Below are 16,454 nucleotides of genomic sequence, written 5' to 3'. Positions count from 1 at the left end.
ATCTCGCCTTTTAATAAATCAAAACAATAATAATATGCACAGCTAATAATAATTATATCAAGATTAAGAGTATAAGTACATCTAGTGGCTAGAGAGTTTATTTTATTAAGACAGTATAAAATACTTATCTTTACTTGGTCCGTTCAATACATACAAAATGTACTAGCACAAGAAGTTGGAATTAAACCATTCCCATAATCAAGATAAATTATATTTAATCTTGTGCTACAATTATTCCTGATGGTTTGTCCAATTCCATCATTAGATTGTGAACTCAAACTTTTACTTATGAGAACCGATGATTTAATCTTCCGTGTATAAGCTAAACTCTATACACTATATCATCTACTATATAAGCATAGACACATACTAATATATGATCTATTTAAAACTTTATTAGAACTAAAATAAATAATTATTTCATAATAAATACCATATCTAAACCAAACCCATTGTTTGTTTGTTTTTGGTTTCCCACCAGATGTCCGGTACATGCATTGGAGTCCGACTATATTCGGATTAGCGCCGGGTAAGGCCTCATGGGGGGTAGCGCTCCCTACCAAGGATTTTTCTATACCCAGGGCTCGAACTCGAGACTTTTGGTTAAGGGAGGAGCAGCCCCATCTACTGCACCACATCACTTGATGGTAACCAAACCCATTGTTAATAGTATATATCACAACACTAAGCTAGGTCCGCTCTCTCTTATTTTGTTTCTGGAAAACACTTTGATTAAACTAGTAATGACAACAGATGTTCAAACAATGTCACGGTAACATTTGCAATTCAGTAAGGAAAAACGTTCTCCCAAGAAATTACATGAGTGTGAAACATGGAAAATCTAGTTAAGCTATGAAAGTTTATCTAACTCACTGACATGTAAATTTTTTTTTTTAATATTAAGTCACTTAAAAAATAATTACTTAGCTTGTGTTCATAATAAGTGAAATTAATAACGTATGATGTTACAATAATTTAAAATATACTAATACTATACAAATTCATTACAATGGCGATGTCAAATACAGTTTCTAATGTCAAGTAGTATGTTCTAACTAATGCTATTATTGGTTTGAGATACAAGAGGAAGTTACACAACGTGGTTTAAACGCGACAGATCAAATATATACACTATATTTGTCATTCGTAGCTATACTTTCAGCAAATTTATAATTCGTAGCTATATTTGAATTTTATATCAAATCCGTGAAATAAGAGAATAATTGATTTGAACTGAAACAAGGGAGCAATAAGTTCTTGTAGCTTAATTGGTTAGAGCGATTGCTTAGTTAGTGGAGGTCTTGAGTTCGACTATGAACAACAGTGATACAAACTGTTAACAAATTGAATAGTAGCTACAAATGATAATTAGGCAATCTATAGTTATTAGACTCTAACTATAATACTTTATGAAAATTCCTCATTAAATATTTTCTTTATATTCACATGCATGTCGATTCTAATTCTAATAAATTAGTATGAGATTACCTTGGGGGTTGTTCATGCATAGACTTTTACTGTATCAAAGTGGTGTTGATCATTGATCTTTAATCATCTAAACTTTTAAATGATATGGTTCATACATTCTAATTCTCCAATTGATTTAACCTGCATTTTCCCCTTCATACTCAACTATTAAAGTCACCATGGAGACTTTATAAAAAGAAAATAAAAATGCTGAAATTTATTCTCAAACTTGAGAAGTAGACAGTCGATACGTTCATTTAACAGTAAATGTCCAAAAATGGATTTCCAATATACATAAAAAAAAAATTCTATTCCAGAATAATTATGATTAGACTATATAAAGTGTCGGCTGATAAATTTATCCTGTGATTAGTGCCATAATTGTAAGTCTGATTTTGCAACAGTTACGACTGATACTCTATAAGCAGTATCATAAGGATGAACAGGAAATTACCACATTCTCTGCATCACATCCAAAGAAAATTAACCTTTAATAGTAAAAGAAAAAAGTTTATGTATTTGGCCTTCAAATATACAGTGCAACTTTTTCACCCAAATGGATTTTCCAATCACTTTGATAATTCCTTTATTTGGCCGCGGCAACTCGTTAAGTTTCTTCATTGTTTTTTGCCGGCTGCAGACTTACTATTACTAATCACAGTTAAATGAGAAGAAAAACAGTCACTTCATGCTTAATATTGTTCTTTTTGTCCTTTAATCCTGGTAAATTTTTATTACTTCTCATGCTAATAAAATAAACACATATAGCTTTTATTTGATAGGAATGTTTGTTTTTAATGTACAGATTCCTAGGCATTTTACTGGTTCTTGAGAGTTAAATTAAACTATGTGACGACTACTGTATGATACTAAAAGGAGCCATACATCGATATTGATGTATTCACGACAGTGTAAAGAAACTTATACATTATCAAATAATCCAAAAGATATCAACAAGAAACCTTCGCTAAAATGTGAAATTTGTAATCGTAAAATAAGGTAGGTAATTATCTGCAATATAAACTAAAAAATTTTAAACACAAATAACGAGGAACATAACAGTTTGCATATAAGATGTAAAAACACACGCAGAAAGAGATTAGTCTCTTATGAACATATCCTGACGAGAAGAAATGAAGCATGGTACAAAATTATACAGCGACGACAGTCCAAATAAAATTACTAACATGTTGGTATTATATATGTGCATAACATGAAGCAAAATAAATAAGATAGGGCAAAACAAGTGTGAGTACGTGTACTGGTCTCGCTTTGAACCCACTGACTATAAATTCTAGATTGGTCGGGATATGATCAACCTAAAATTTGAAGATAATGTCCTGGAGTGGGTCTTTATAGACATCCATCTCAGGCTGACTGTAGTCCCTCTCAGGCTCACAATAGTTCTTGACCTCCATCTGCAAAAAAAGGAAATCATCCTCAACATGTCCTCAATAGTTATAATAGAGACATAAAAATTATGCACACAGGGAGCATTCATTACATCAAAAATTCTTACTAGTTAAGGCATGATTCAGTTGCATATCTAGGACCTACATTTTTGTCAGATTTATGCAATCAAAATGATGGAAATCAACCGTCATTTGTTAGAACACTCAGCTGGAGCTGGTCAATGTGAATCATACCCCTATCATATGCTCTTTGAGAGTATCCAGTTCTCAAGTAAAGCGCAGAATTCTGTCAACTATATCATATATTATTATGAGTAAGCAACATTCAAAATGTACCTTTCGAATCGCTTTTATGGCGGTCAAAAGATTTTCACTCATCACTTCTGTAAACAATGTATCTTCCGCTAGAGCAATTAAAGATTCAGAAATAGAATCTGGTACACTTCGAAGCTTCTCACCAGAGACATCAGAATCCCCTTCTGTTTTACGAGAAAACATCATTGGAATATCAGGTAATGTGCAGGAATATCTCAACTATGGACAACAAAATTGAGTTATCAACTTCTGTATTACTAACTTTGATAAGTGATAAGCATTAGCAAGAAAAAGGCACTGGAAAAAACAACTCAGACTTTCACTTACAAGCAGAACGACACTAATGGCCCTAATAAGATTTTACCGTAGTCATTCATGGAAGTAGCATTCCCCGTGCTTTTGAGCGTACAACAATCGATAGATTAAAAGCTATAATATCAACAGAAGAGATTGTGAACTCTTCGTGGAAACTCTAGAATGATAAACTTCCAAATAATAGCATAATATTGAAGAAGAATAAGAACAGTTTATAATAATAAAAAGTGAAATATCTAGCAACCATTTAATGGCTAGACATCTAATAATCTAGAAATCTAAGCTACGCCAAACTCCACCTAGATCAAAGACTCTATCTTGATCAAAATTTATGATCACTTGTCCTACATCATTCAACCCCACCAAAAATGAACTTGCCATCGAGTTAAACTGTGGATATGCGCGTGCATTTGAAAGATGAAGGTCAAACCAGCACTGCCATCTTTCACACAGATACCTAAAACTGGCACTACGCAAGAGCTCATACTTTCACAAATGTTTGCAGCATGCAGCAACCCTACTTACCCTCATAATTGAGTTCTCCTTCAAATTCATTTTGCAATGAGGCAGAATTAGCAAACAAGCCCTTTAATTTTGTTAAGTTCCCTCAGAAATCATCAGCCACACATCTCTTGATCAAAGTCACTCAGTCTCTGATGAAATTGAGCATTTTCTGCCCTGATTTCTTTTTACTGTAGCATCCATCCTAATCGTTATATACTAGCAATCAGACTAAAGAAAAAGAGGTTCTTGTACCACTTGATAGAGAGAAAGCTATTAAATTGATATAAGGAAAAGAAGAACCGGTCCTCAACCATGAGAAAGAGAGACTCAAAGAATGGAGAAATATTCACTATTAATGAAAATAGTTCAAAATGGTGGGATTTTAGCAACTATTTAAAAACAAGATACCTCATCTAATCCAAATTTTTAATTTAGACAAAACTCCTAAATTAAGTAAGACCGTCATTTTAAGCCTCCATATGGATCAAAAGTTTGTGGTCACTTTTCTAGATTAAGAATTCTCGATGAAACACTCCAAATTAAGACTCCTCGTTAGTTTCTTCTTCTATTTCCTTTTTACTTTTGTTGCCTGTAAGTAAGTGAATACTCCAATACTTTGAAGGTAGCTCATACTAACACCACCTGCTACAGCAACTTATCGTGGAGAGAAGATCCAAAGACAGTAGAAGTAGGTACCATCTTGATTCACATGGTTTCTACTCAGTACTCACAATCTCATCTGCTTTCATTTAGAAGAAGATACATACAGCAGCGATACACTAGAGTCATCCAAAAGGTAAAAGCAATAGAGATAGGAAGATTTAAATTGCGAAATTTTGGTACAGACTACTGATATACTACATTGGACATGCAGCACACTTCAAATCTTGATTGAGTTGACATAATATGATAGAAATATATAACATAAAAAAAGTCATGCTGATTAGCCCAGGGGCGGATTTACATGGGAGGGGGTGGTTCACGTGAACCCATCCTCCTTTCCCTAAACCTTGTATAGCACCAATAAATTTCAGCACAAAATACTTGAATTTGTATAGGTGAACCCATACTCAAGTGAACATTGTAATGCACTGGTAGAGAAGTGCACCTTCCATCCACCGGGTAGGTGGTTCGAATCCCCGCAATACCCTTTTTAAAATTATCCATTATTTCACTTTTTAATTAATAAATTGGCTACATACCCATGCTCCTGGGCCCGCAGTTTAAAGTTTCCCATGCTCTTTAGCACACGTTCTTTTTTTCTTTTCCTCTCTTTATTACTACATAACTGCTTCTTAGTCTTTCAGTTATACTTTCAAAATCCCTAAATTAAAAATACCTCTCCACACAAAACTCTCTGGCGCTCTAAGTCTTCTGCAAATCAGCAAAATACCAACTTTTCTACAAACAAAAGTCACATATTTTTCCAGTTTCTTTATCAATCTCACTTCTTCTTTTGTTTCTTTATCTTTTTTCTTTGATTTATGAAGTTGGGTTGAAAAAAATAACGTTCATGAAGCCAGAAAATTCAATAATGGTGTTCAAATGTTTAACATCCTTTTCCAGTGGGCTATGCAAGGGTGTTCAAAGTCTATTTTTTTTTAAAAAACAAGTAATAGTTTACCCTATACATTGTATAATTTTTCGGCGAACGATGGTCAGTTCGTCGTACATAGCTTCGCCCTGGGTGCACCAATTCTCGTGAAATCCTGGATACGCCTCTGGATTAGCCCTCTCATGTTGAACCATCATAACAGATATAATAGGTGTTTCAGGCTTAACCATATAGCATACGGAAAAGAATCTAAAAGGCAAGTACACAGTTAGAAGATACGGTAGAGGAAATACTAAAAGATTGTTTAACTTACCTATAGGTTCCGGAAGACTTAAATCTTTTCGCAAGCCGTCAATCCCAGCCATAGTTATAGAAGCAAGACCCAGGTATGGGTTTGCACATGCATCAAATGCTTTAATTTCAAAATGGCTTACAAGATCATCTGCAATTCCAGGAGAGCTAGCAGATCTCAATGGTGCCTCTGTATTTTCTTTCCCCCAGCAGAGGTAAGCTGCATTTCGCGTCTTAGGTAGCATTCGCTCATAACTGCATGTAATAAATAGTTAGACTCATACAACAATTAGATACTACGAAATTATTTTCTATTAATATGCATGAAATAAGTCCTTAACATAGACTCACCAAGAGGTTTGAGAAAAACAAGAGATTTCAAGGTCTAACTACATTCAAGAGAGAAAATGGGAAAGGCAAAAAGTAGGCATATCATATTGCATCAAAATAGGAAATTCAGAAATGGAAAGTTTCTCTAATTACTTGGTACCGCTCCATTAAAAGAAATTTATAGTATTAACATAGTGCCAAAATTGGTGATTCTCCTTAACTGTGATATTTAAGTTTTTGTGCACTTAAAAAATTAAACCAACAAGTATCTTAATTGTTAAACCTTTCTACAATAACCCTAGTGAAAATTAGAAATGGAACTAATTTTTATACCTCTACCATTTGCTTGCTTTAAGCTCTAAGCATTTTAAAGTGTATTCCAAAAAGTTCTCTCTTGGAAACAAAAGTTTAATCTTATAAAGGTAACTTTTACTTGAAGACTTTCAGGAAATAAAGTATATTATACAAAATACCTCGTTCAAACAACTAACACCTTAAAGTCTTATTACAAACTTTTTAAAAATTCTGACAAGACAAATTATCTTATTGTTTTAGTGATTTTAACTAGAAACATGTCTATTTGGAAGCCCGGAGTGATAATAGTATAAATATAAATACAACTTTCATCTTCAGAATATAGTAGTGGAAGAAAAAATATTGTACATCTTTATAAAGGAAATAGAGATTCCATTAAGTATAATTTCATGAAATTATTTCACTTACTCTATCATGTTTTAAGTCTTCAAGAACCTATAAGCCTTCATCATGTAACATTTAATTATTGATACCATAACTTCAAACATATCTGCATTAGTAAACAAAATTTAGGGAAAATTGTTCACAATTTAAACATTGAATCAAAACAATTGAATTTTCATAACAGAAGAACCATTGACAAGAACTTAATTAATCAGCTTATTGCAATTTTCATAGAGATGCTACAATTTTCAAGGTTTCCATTAATGCTGACAAAAGAAATAAAAATGAAAAAGGAAGCAGTATAGTTGCTATAACAGCCAAGGGTGTCGTGGATTTGTCACAACGTAAAGAGAATTTTCCATAATAAAACTATGCTCATTTCAAAGAAATAGTATTCCTATGAAAGCATAAAGCAATCACCAAGTAACTGATCACCAATATACAAACTAGAGGTATCAAATGTGTGGTTTGGGCTAAAGTTGGACAGGTTAAAATGGATTAAATCAATAAACAGGTCGAGTCATAGCCCGACCAAAGTTTGATTGGATAAAGATGTGTTGGATCAATTTGGACCAAGTATATGGGGTCATAATCCAACCCACCCAACACCAACTATTTTAATATGTTTGTTTACTATAATTCATTTTATTGCCCAACTAAATAAAGAGAGAAAAATATGTTTTTTTCCCTTTATTATGTATCTAACAAACCGAACCAAAAGACCTTTCTTTTTCTATGCCTTGACAAGTTTTCTTACGGGTCAATTCGGGTTACCTATATAACATAAATTGACCCAAACTTTAGATGGATTGGTTTGGATTGTGCCTAAATTGACCCGCTAAGAAAAATATTTTCAATCCAATTGAGTAAATTTTGACACCACTAATGGAAAAGAAGAGGACACCAAGAATTATAGATAATCTCTAACCTAAGAGGATGTGTTGCAGTAAAAGCTGGCAGGAAGATGATTTAACACCCCAGCCATGAACGCTTCCCCAATCTTGGACATCCCATATTTTGATTCACCAGATGCAATAAAAACATTGTCTCCGTTTCTAGACAAACTGATATGAACATGTGATCCAGAGCCATCTTCATCTTCTGCAAACCTAGACAAAGAGGGCCAAAATGTCACATACTGGGAGGCATCATTCACTAGCAATAATTTCCTGCAGTAGAAATTCTGGAAATGGGGCCTTGCTAGAAATCTCCAAAAGAAAGTATATGAGTGCTGTGTACTTGAGAAGTTAATCAAAAGTAAGGAAAATCTATGGTAGAGAAGTAAATTCAGCAAATAATGCAGAAAGACCACCACTTATCCTTTTTGCTCAATTATTTGAGAAAAAATAACATCATGCATATAACGTTATGAACCTTCTCCAAAAAGAGTAAACTACATAGTATCGCCTGTATGTTATCTCGCCTTCTCTAGTTGAGAAACATTTCCATCTTTATTTAGTATCAAAGTCAAAGATATATGTTCTTTTTCCATTTCTCAATATTGATATAGCTCTTCCTAATCACAAACTTCTTTCACTATGGGGTTTAAAGGGTTGTGAAGGAAAGAAGAATGATGGAATTGTTAGTAGATTTTAATTGGAATCAAGTAAGGTACGTGTTAAAAGGCATAATGGCAAGAAAATTACTATGAATGATAAAAACAACTGCAGTGTGAATAATTTTCAACTGCAGAAAAACATGCAAAAAAGTAACTGCTTCAAAAGTTGAGTATTTTGGCATGAGTTACAAAAGATTATGATAAGGGAGACCAAGTGCTTAAAAGCCAACACAAGGTGATAGAACCAGCAAGTTAAGACTTCAACCACATTTCTTGCTTTATCAGAAAGCGAGAATGGGAATAATCTCAACTTCACCACTTAATCGAAAATCCATTGTTCTTAAACAATCCTGAAAACATGTCAATCTTAAAACAAGCAAACATCCACCAACTGGCTACAGTAAAAGTTTGTCAACTGTGCACCATTCTTGATGAACAATATTTCACTAGCTCACAACACTTGGTCAGTCAATAAAGTAAAGAAACATCAGTAATCACCCTAACAAATATTGCACACATGCACAAATCAAAGTAAGAAATGGAAAAGTATGAAAAATAAGGTATTAATCTTACTCATGTTTCTTAGTAAAAAGATCATATATAACACCTCCACCTAATAAAGAAAAATATAAAAGCAGAAGTAGAAGCACTATAGTGGTAGCACTCAATAAGAAGCAAAAGCATGTCTGGATCAACAACTAAAACAAAGATTTAAATTACACACTCATAGTAGCACTTATGCACTATTGGTGTAATTGAACCGGTTATAGCAGATAGCTAATTTACCATATTTTGGGTTATCAATCAGTACTTATTATTGCAAATTAATTATTAATAACTTTTAAGTGATACGATTGTGTAAAACTCATTATACTTTTCATCATCAGTGCATACAACTTAAATCTAGAAAGGGAATCGCACCTAAAAGTGTTGTTGGCAATTCTGCTACCTACTTTGGAACAAAAGTTGCCAGCAGCCCGTGTTGCCTTGCAACTGATCTGATGACTTCACGTGCATAAATTAAGCTAGCAATTGCTGTACCAGCCTCCGCATATCCCAGGACGATTTCAAACTGACCTTTCCCAGTTTCCGCATGAAGCTGCAAATTTGAAGGAGACAATAATAAGGGGAGCATTCTTTATTGAAATGAAAATTTGCATAGGAGATAATATATGGGTTATTTCTGTCTTAGTGCAGGTAAAACATATGCAGCTTATATTCCAGACAGTGCATTCTCATGATATGTATATCTATGTAACTACGAATAAATGTGTCACATGAAACATGTTATTCTTTTTCCCTTTTATTAGAGTCTAGAGGAGGTTGATGTTGTTCATGAAGTAATTATCCTCGTAAACCATGACAATATTCAAAACATTATTATTTTTAGATATGCATTCACATGTTATCAGGACAGGAGATACATTCTTTTCTTGTCACGACCCCGGATTACCAATTATAATAACAAGGAAATAAACCGTTAAATAACAGCGGAGAAGTCTTAAATAAATAGAAAACGAAAATGTCTCAAAGACCATCACGTGCCTCTAACCAGAACCTGGTGTCACAACATCCACGGACTACTAAGAGTACTAAATACAACCGTTTGAAAGAAATATAGCACTATTTGTCTCGAATACATGAGATAACAGAATATGAAATAAGATAGAGGAGACGATGGGCCTGCGGACGCCTGCAAGACTACCTCGGTGTCTCGGTGGACTGAAGGCTGGCTCCCGAGCTACTGCTGCTGACCAAAGGCTACTCCGGTATCTGCACAGAGTGCAGAGTGTAGTAACAGCACAACCGACATCATGTGTTGGTAAGCGCCTGGTCTAACCCCGGCGAGGTAGTGACGACGCTAGGACCAGACTCCAGATAAACCTGTGCAGTTATATAATATACAGCAGAAATATAAACAGGTAATAACGGTTTAAAAGGGAGGGGGAAACATGCTTCGGGGAAACATACCAATTCTATCAGAAACTTAATAAAGTATGAAAGAACACTCGATGTCTACAATCAATACGATAACAATACTGTTACGGCGCGCAACCCGATCCCTTATCATTTAACCTTGTTGCGGCGTGCAACCCGATCCACATATATAACTGTTGCGGCGTGCAACCCGATCCACGTATATAACTGTTGCGGCGTGCAACCCGATCCAATATAATATTTGTTGCGGCGTGCAACCCGATCCATTATATACAGTCGACAATAATCATAACTAACTGTCCCGGCAAGGGAGAAACAGCCATAACCAAACCTGTTCCAACATCTAACTATCTCCACTATAACTCAACTAGTTTCAACATCTAACACGAAGAATCATCAACTTAAGCGTCTGTAATATCAATTCAGAACACAATGCAAGGGAACCTCAACTCAACAATAGCCCGGCAAGGGGGCAACATAATGATCTCTTCTCTTTCTCACTTTTACTTCACAATTCTCCAATGCTCTAAAGTTTCGATTATCACTTATACTTTCACAATTCTTTATACAACCGGAGCCAACGCTCCTCAATGTTCATAGGTCACAATTATTTCCACAACTTTACACAATAAATAGAAATCTTCACCAAGGCATGAATAATACAACGAGATCATGAAAATCACAAGATAAGACTCACGGTCATGTTTGACACCAACGTATAGATACTCGTCACTATGCCTATACGTCGTACTCGACAAGAAGCAAATAGCAAATAGGACACAACTCCTAATCCCTCAAGCTAAGGTTAGACCAAACACTTACCTCGATGCCACGAACACAACTCAAGCTTCAATTATAGCTTTACCCCTCGATTCCTCCGCCAATTCGCTCGTATCTAGCCACAAGTTACTTAATTACATCAATAAACGCTAAATGAATCAATTTGAATGCATGAAAATGAGTTTTCCAAAGTTTTACCCAAAAAGTCAAAATCGCCCCCGGGCCCACGTGGTCAAAACCCGAGGTTCGAACCCAAAACCCGATTACCCATTCCCCCACGAGCCCAAATATGTGATTTGTTTTGAAATCGGACATCAAATCGAGGTCCAAATCCCGAATTTTTGAAAAACCTAGGTTCTACCCAAAACACCCAATTTCCCCCATGAAAATCATTGATTTGAAGTTGAAATCATGTTAAAAGATGTTAATGATTGAAGAAAACTAGTTAAAAATGACTTACAATTGATTTGGAGAAGAAAGGTTGTTTGAAAAATTACCTCTTATGTTTTAGGGTTTTGAAAAGTGAAAAATAACTGGAAAGTCCGTTTAAATATACTCCTCTCAGACCCTCTCCGTGGACCGCATAAAAAGGACTGCGACCGCGGAGCACCACCACGGGCCGCAAGAAATCGAGCGCGGCCGCGAAGCTTCCACCGTGACCCGCGAAGCCTGGCTTCAGAGACCTGCAACTTCTCTGAATCTGCAATTTTTTTTCCTAAGTGTAAAAACATCCTGAAACTCACCCGAGCCCTCGGGGCTCCAAACCAAATGTCATACTAACTCAAAAACATCATATGGACTTACTCGTGTAATCAAATCATCAAAATAACCTCATGAACATCAAATTAAATCTCAAGATCGATGAAATTTTCTCTAAACTTCTTTAAACATAAATTTTGCAATTTAAGTCCGAATCACGTCACATGACATCCGTTTTTCACCAAATTCCACAAAAATGTCTTAAATCATATATAAGACCTGTACTGGGCGCCGGAACCAAAATACGGGTCCGATACCATCATGTTCTAATCAAATTTCATTTCAAATTTCTTTAAACAGTTTCAGAAAATAATTTTCTTTGAAAATTCATTTCTCGGGCTCGGGACCTCAGAATTCGATTCCGGGCATACGCCCAAGTCCCATATTTTCCAACGGACCCTCCGGGACCGTCAAATCACGGGTCCGGGTCCGTTTACCCAAAACGTTGACCGAAGTCAAATTAGCTCATTTTATAATCAAAACTTATCATTTTTCACAGATTATCGTATTTAAGCTTTTCGACTATGCGTCCGGACTGCGTACGCAAATCGAGGTGACTCTAAATGAGGTTTTCAAGGCCTCGGAACACGGAAGTTTCGTTTTAAAACAAGGGATGACATTTTGGGTCATCACATTTCTCTTTTTGCATGAGTTCTAATTAACTAGTTTCATTGTCTACTTTACTCGTGAATGCTCATATCTTGATTCAAAAACATTATTCTCCAATCTACAGTCTTCTTCAACTCATTCAAAAACCACAGCTGGCGATGTGAAGGTTTTCTAATGATCATCTAGAATGCTACAATGACACAGATTGGGCAGCTTGTCCCTCAATTGATATCCTACCTCAACATACTTTTTCTCTTGGATCCAGTTCTAAAGAGCTCATATATATATATATATATATATATATATATATATATATATATATATATATTCGGGAGAGGGTGGGCATGGCTCCCGTGGACGACAAGATGCGGGAAGCGCGACTTAGATGGTTCGGACACGTGCGGAGGAGAAGCCTAGATGCACCGGTTAGGAGGTGTGAGCGGTTGTCTTTGGCAGGTATGAGAAGAGGCAGAGGGCGGCCTAAAAAGTATTGGGGCGAGGTAATCAGGCAGGATATGGCGCGACTTCAGATTTCCGAGGACATGGCTCTTGATAGGAACATGTGGAGGTCGAGCATTAGGGTGGTAGGCTAGAGGGTAGTCAAGAGTTCTTCCCTCTTTGTATCGGGTAGTCTGATAGAGTTTTGTTTAGGTTTGTTAGCAGTCTATGTTGTGTTGACATTGTTGTTTTGTATAGTTTGGTGTTATTGTCCTTTCACTTATTCGTTGTGTTATTTCCTTTCTGACATCTTTGGTTGTTACATGCCTTTTCTTTTGTTTATTTTCTGATATTATTGTCTCTCTTGATTGAGCCGAGAGTCTCCCGAAAACAACCTCTCTACCCTTTTCGGGTTAGGGGTAAGGTCTGCGTACACTCTACTCTCCCCAGACCCCACTAGTGGGATTTTACTGGGTATGTTGTTGTTGTTGTATTACCATGGCAATATTAGTATAATTTATCTATCTCATGTTCTTGCACAACAAGCTCATACCAAGTATAGATGTCTTGAAAAAGTTACTTCAGGAGATTTATAAGTTCGATATGCTCCTATAAACAATCAACTTTAATTTGTTAGCAAAAACTCTTCTCTCACTGAGATCGTTAATGTTGTATAAAAAGCTCTGTATTCTTCCATACCCTAGTCTCTTTGAATGTATTGTTTCAGTATAAAAATATTAGTACATGTAGTTCTATCATTAAGAAAGGTACTAATACATTACACAAGCAGTCAAGCTTTTTCATGAAAATAAATAGAGAAATGCATGCTAAAAGCTCCTAGTATATGCAGTACTGCGTGCATAGACACCATGAGAAACATCAATTTGCAAGCAAGCATTCAAGGAAATGCAAAACTTACCTGTTCAACTGAAATATTCATCGTTTGAAGATGTATGTTGATATCTTCTAATATAGAGGATGCAACATCAAATGCTGATGTAGAACAGTAAGAGGTCTTATCAATTGGCACCCAATCTTCTTTGCCATTCCTTTATAATGTTGTTTATACAAATTTAGTGTAACATTTTAAAGATGAGAAACTCTAAAACAAAATACCTACCTCATCACACTCTTCAAAAGATAAAATTCAATTTCAAAGCCGGCATTCACAACCTGAAACATGTCGATATGCATCAGATGAAAAGATATTAGACATACCAAGTAAGACTTTCTAATTCTTGCACAAAAGATATTAGACATACCAAGTCAAATTCATCTTTTAAAATTTTAGAGACTTTCCGAAACACTTCTCTTGGACAATATTCCCATGGTTTACCAGGTTTAGTTACCATGTCAGCTAAGCACATTTCCTGCTTCTTTTCCCTGGATCAAAAGATGCACACTAAACATGATTACTATGTTTCTGCCATTGAAACAATAATGGCAGGAAAAATTAAAATCTGACCAAGTTAGGATTAAACTTGTTATCTCACTTGAACTTCGCCAGACAGTGATCTATACATTCAGATAATAAACAACGAAACAGTTGGACATCAATGTCTGTACAATTATAGACAATTCAACTACAAGATACTCTGTATTGGTGTTCTCTGTGTTTCCTTCACATTCTTAAAATATACCACATGATATCATACAAAAAAAAAGCATCAGTTTTTCATACTTTACAATTACAGCTCTTGCATAATTGAATTTAGTAACATCTAGCAAACATAAATTGGAAGGGTGATAATATGGAGGCTCTGGAGCAAGTGATAATGGAATCATGAACCACCGAATACATATACTACTCTAAAAAGAACAAAATTTGATGTTTTAGAGCTGAAAAAGGAGAAACTCTTCTGTGCTGGAAAATGATTTGTTGGGATGATATATGTCCAGATTTTCTCATGATTATTGTTTTTTTTTTTCCTTTTTCCCTTTATTATCCGCATAATTTTAGAATATACTCCATAATGTTATCTCAAATCCTATTTAGTTTCACTCCATTATATTAAACTTCCTGTTAGTGACTGTGTAACTGACCACATACCATATGTTAACTCTTATTCAATCTCACTTTAACCAATACTTAGACATTATTATCAACCTTTAATACCCAAACATATCCAAAATATTCTCAAAAAACATCCTGCACCTAGTGCAATTGCTGTACGTCACCTACTTTCATACTCAACCAAACATAGAAAATGATCCTGAAAATGATTATCTCAGAGTTACAACAATGCACGAACTTGAAAAAAGTTCTTTATTGTTTCTGAGAAGACAGCACAGACAAAAGTTGACAAAATCCCCATAGCTAACCATTCAAATAAAACGAAAGAGGTCTTATCATATACTATGATTTATCAAGGAAATCAATAAAGACAACATACCACATAGATAAGCTAAAATTAAGACTTAAAGTCAGGAGAACAAAGAAAAAAGGCAGAACATGTCAAGTATTTATAAACAAGTTTGAAGTAGTACCAAGGGATTCTGCATCTGGTAGATAAATCAGGAATAATTCTGATCATGCCAGTATAGGTGAGACCAGAATCCTCTGCAGGAGCATTAGATACTGAACTCAGTGCTGCTAAACATGCAGGACTTAACCCTATACCGTGCTCTTTCACAAAGCCGAGGCGTTCTTTTGGAATTACCTGCACAAAATTCAACAAATGTCAGAAGCCTCTTTCTCTCAATTACTGAAAAACTAAATTGATTCTCCAAATAATTAGTTTTCGCTTTTCAGCAAACTTCGCCGTCAAAATTTTAGACCCGTTTACCCAGTAACCGCGGCGAGCCCACCGTCAAAATCCCAGCATCGGCTAACATTCTAGAATTCACTTCAACGGTTCGAAAGAACATTCTCGAATTCTAGTTTCTATCTCAGAAACTAGGAGACACTTTTGAGCTTCCTATGACTATTGGCAGAGGCCTCTCTTCTTTCTCTCATTGTGTGAAAGAAATCTTTATTTCGTGTTTTCTGCTTGTAATTACTAGTTTACCTGTCTGTCACTCTTGCTTTTACACATTTCTTAAAAAACTAATTTAATTGAATTATCTGTATTTATTCTTAATCATAATTTGCCACTAGTATTTATTCTTAACCACATTAATTTTTTTCAAATTTATTAAAATAGGAGCAAAATTAGAAAATATAAATCAACTGGTGTCTCTAATCAGATATCTTGTAACAAAATAAATTCTCTAGACATTCCCCTTTGGTCTAGGTACTATTCCATAGTTAATAGCCTGCAAGCTTTTTTTGAGCCAAAAGTGCCTTTTTTTTTTTTGTACCAAAAGCACTTTTGACCAAAAATTGATGTGTTTGGCCAAGCTTTTGGAACCAAAAAAAGTACTTTTAAGGAGAAGCAGAAGCATTTTTTGAGAAACAGAAAAAAGTAGCTTCTTTTCAAAAGTACTTTTCTGATAAGCACTTTTGAGAAAAATACACTTAGAAGTAGTTTTCAAAAGCTTGGCC

General features: G+C 35.1%; 2 protein-coding genes across 6 annotated transcripts; both read right to left on the bottom strand.

Annotated features, from left to right (window-relative positions):
* Positions 1–2,511: 2,511 nt before the first annotated feature.
* On the bottom strand, positions 2,512–10,171 carry LOC104240802 (uncharacterized). Of its 2 annotated transcripts, XM_070164964.1 has the most exons (7): positions 10,152–10,171; positions 9,368–9,545; positions 7,817–7,997; positions 6,913–6,994; positions 5,882–6,114; positions 3,216–3,358; positions 2,512–2,885 (listed from the first exon to the last, which is right to left on the bottom strand). In XM_070164964.1, the coding sequence occupies exons 4-7, from the start codon at positions 6,918–6,920 to the stop codon at positions 2,787–2,789; spliced, it is 483 nt and encodes a 160-aa protein (XP_070021065.1). In that variant the 5' UTR covers positions 6,921–6,994; positions 7,817–7,997; positions 9,368–9,545; positions 10,152–10,171; the 3' UTR covers positions 2,512–2,786. The 2 variants fall into 2 exon arrangements, with proteins under 2 accessions (XP_070021065.1, XP_070021066.1); XM_070164965.1 differs by lacking the exons at positions 6,913–6,994; positions 10,152–10,171.
* LOC138884127 (uncharacterized) lies at positions 10,157–15,969 on the bottom strand. Of its 4 annotated transcripts, XM_070164961.1 has the most exons (8): positions 15,757–15,969; positions 15,458–15,630; positions 14,233–14,353; positions 14,091–14,143; positions 13,890–14,019; positions 11,662–11,864; positions 11,207–11,279; positions 10,157–10,330 (listed from the first exon to the last, which is right to left on the bottom strand). In XM_070164961.1, the coding sequence occupies exons 2-7, from the start codon at positions 15,502–15,504 to the stop codon at positions 11,246–11,248; spliced, it is 588 nt and encodes a 195-aa protein (XP_070021062.1). In that variant the 5' UTR covers positions 15,505–15,630; positions 15,757–15,969; the 3' UTR covers positions 10,157–10,330; positions 11,207–11,245. The 4 variants fall into 4 exon arrangements, with proteins under 4 accessions (XP_070021062.1, XP_070021061.1, XP_070021063.1 ...); XM_070164960.1 differs by having other exon boundaries at positions 10,157–11,279; XM_070164963.1 differs by lacking the exon at positions 11,662–11,864 and having other exon boundaries at positions 10,310–10,330; positions 15,757–15,966.
* Positions 15,970–16,454: the final 485 nt, after the last annotated feature.

Source organism: Nicotiana sylvestris, chromosome 12 (genome assembly GCF_000393655.2).
Source record: "Nicotiana sylvestris chromosome 12, ASM39365v2, whole genome shotgun sequence".
Taxonomy (NCBI): Eukaryota; Viridiplantae; Streptophyta; class Magnoliopsida; order Solanales; family Solanaceae; genus Nicotiana; species Nicotiana sylvestris.
Note: the sequence above shows the minus strand (reverse complement) of the source record. Positions and strands in the feature narration are given on the sequence as shown.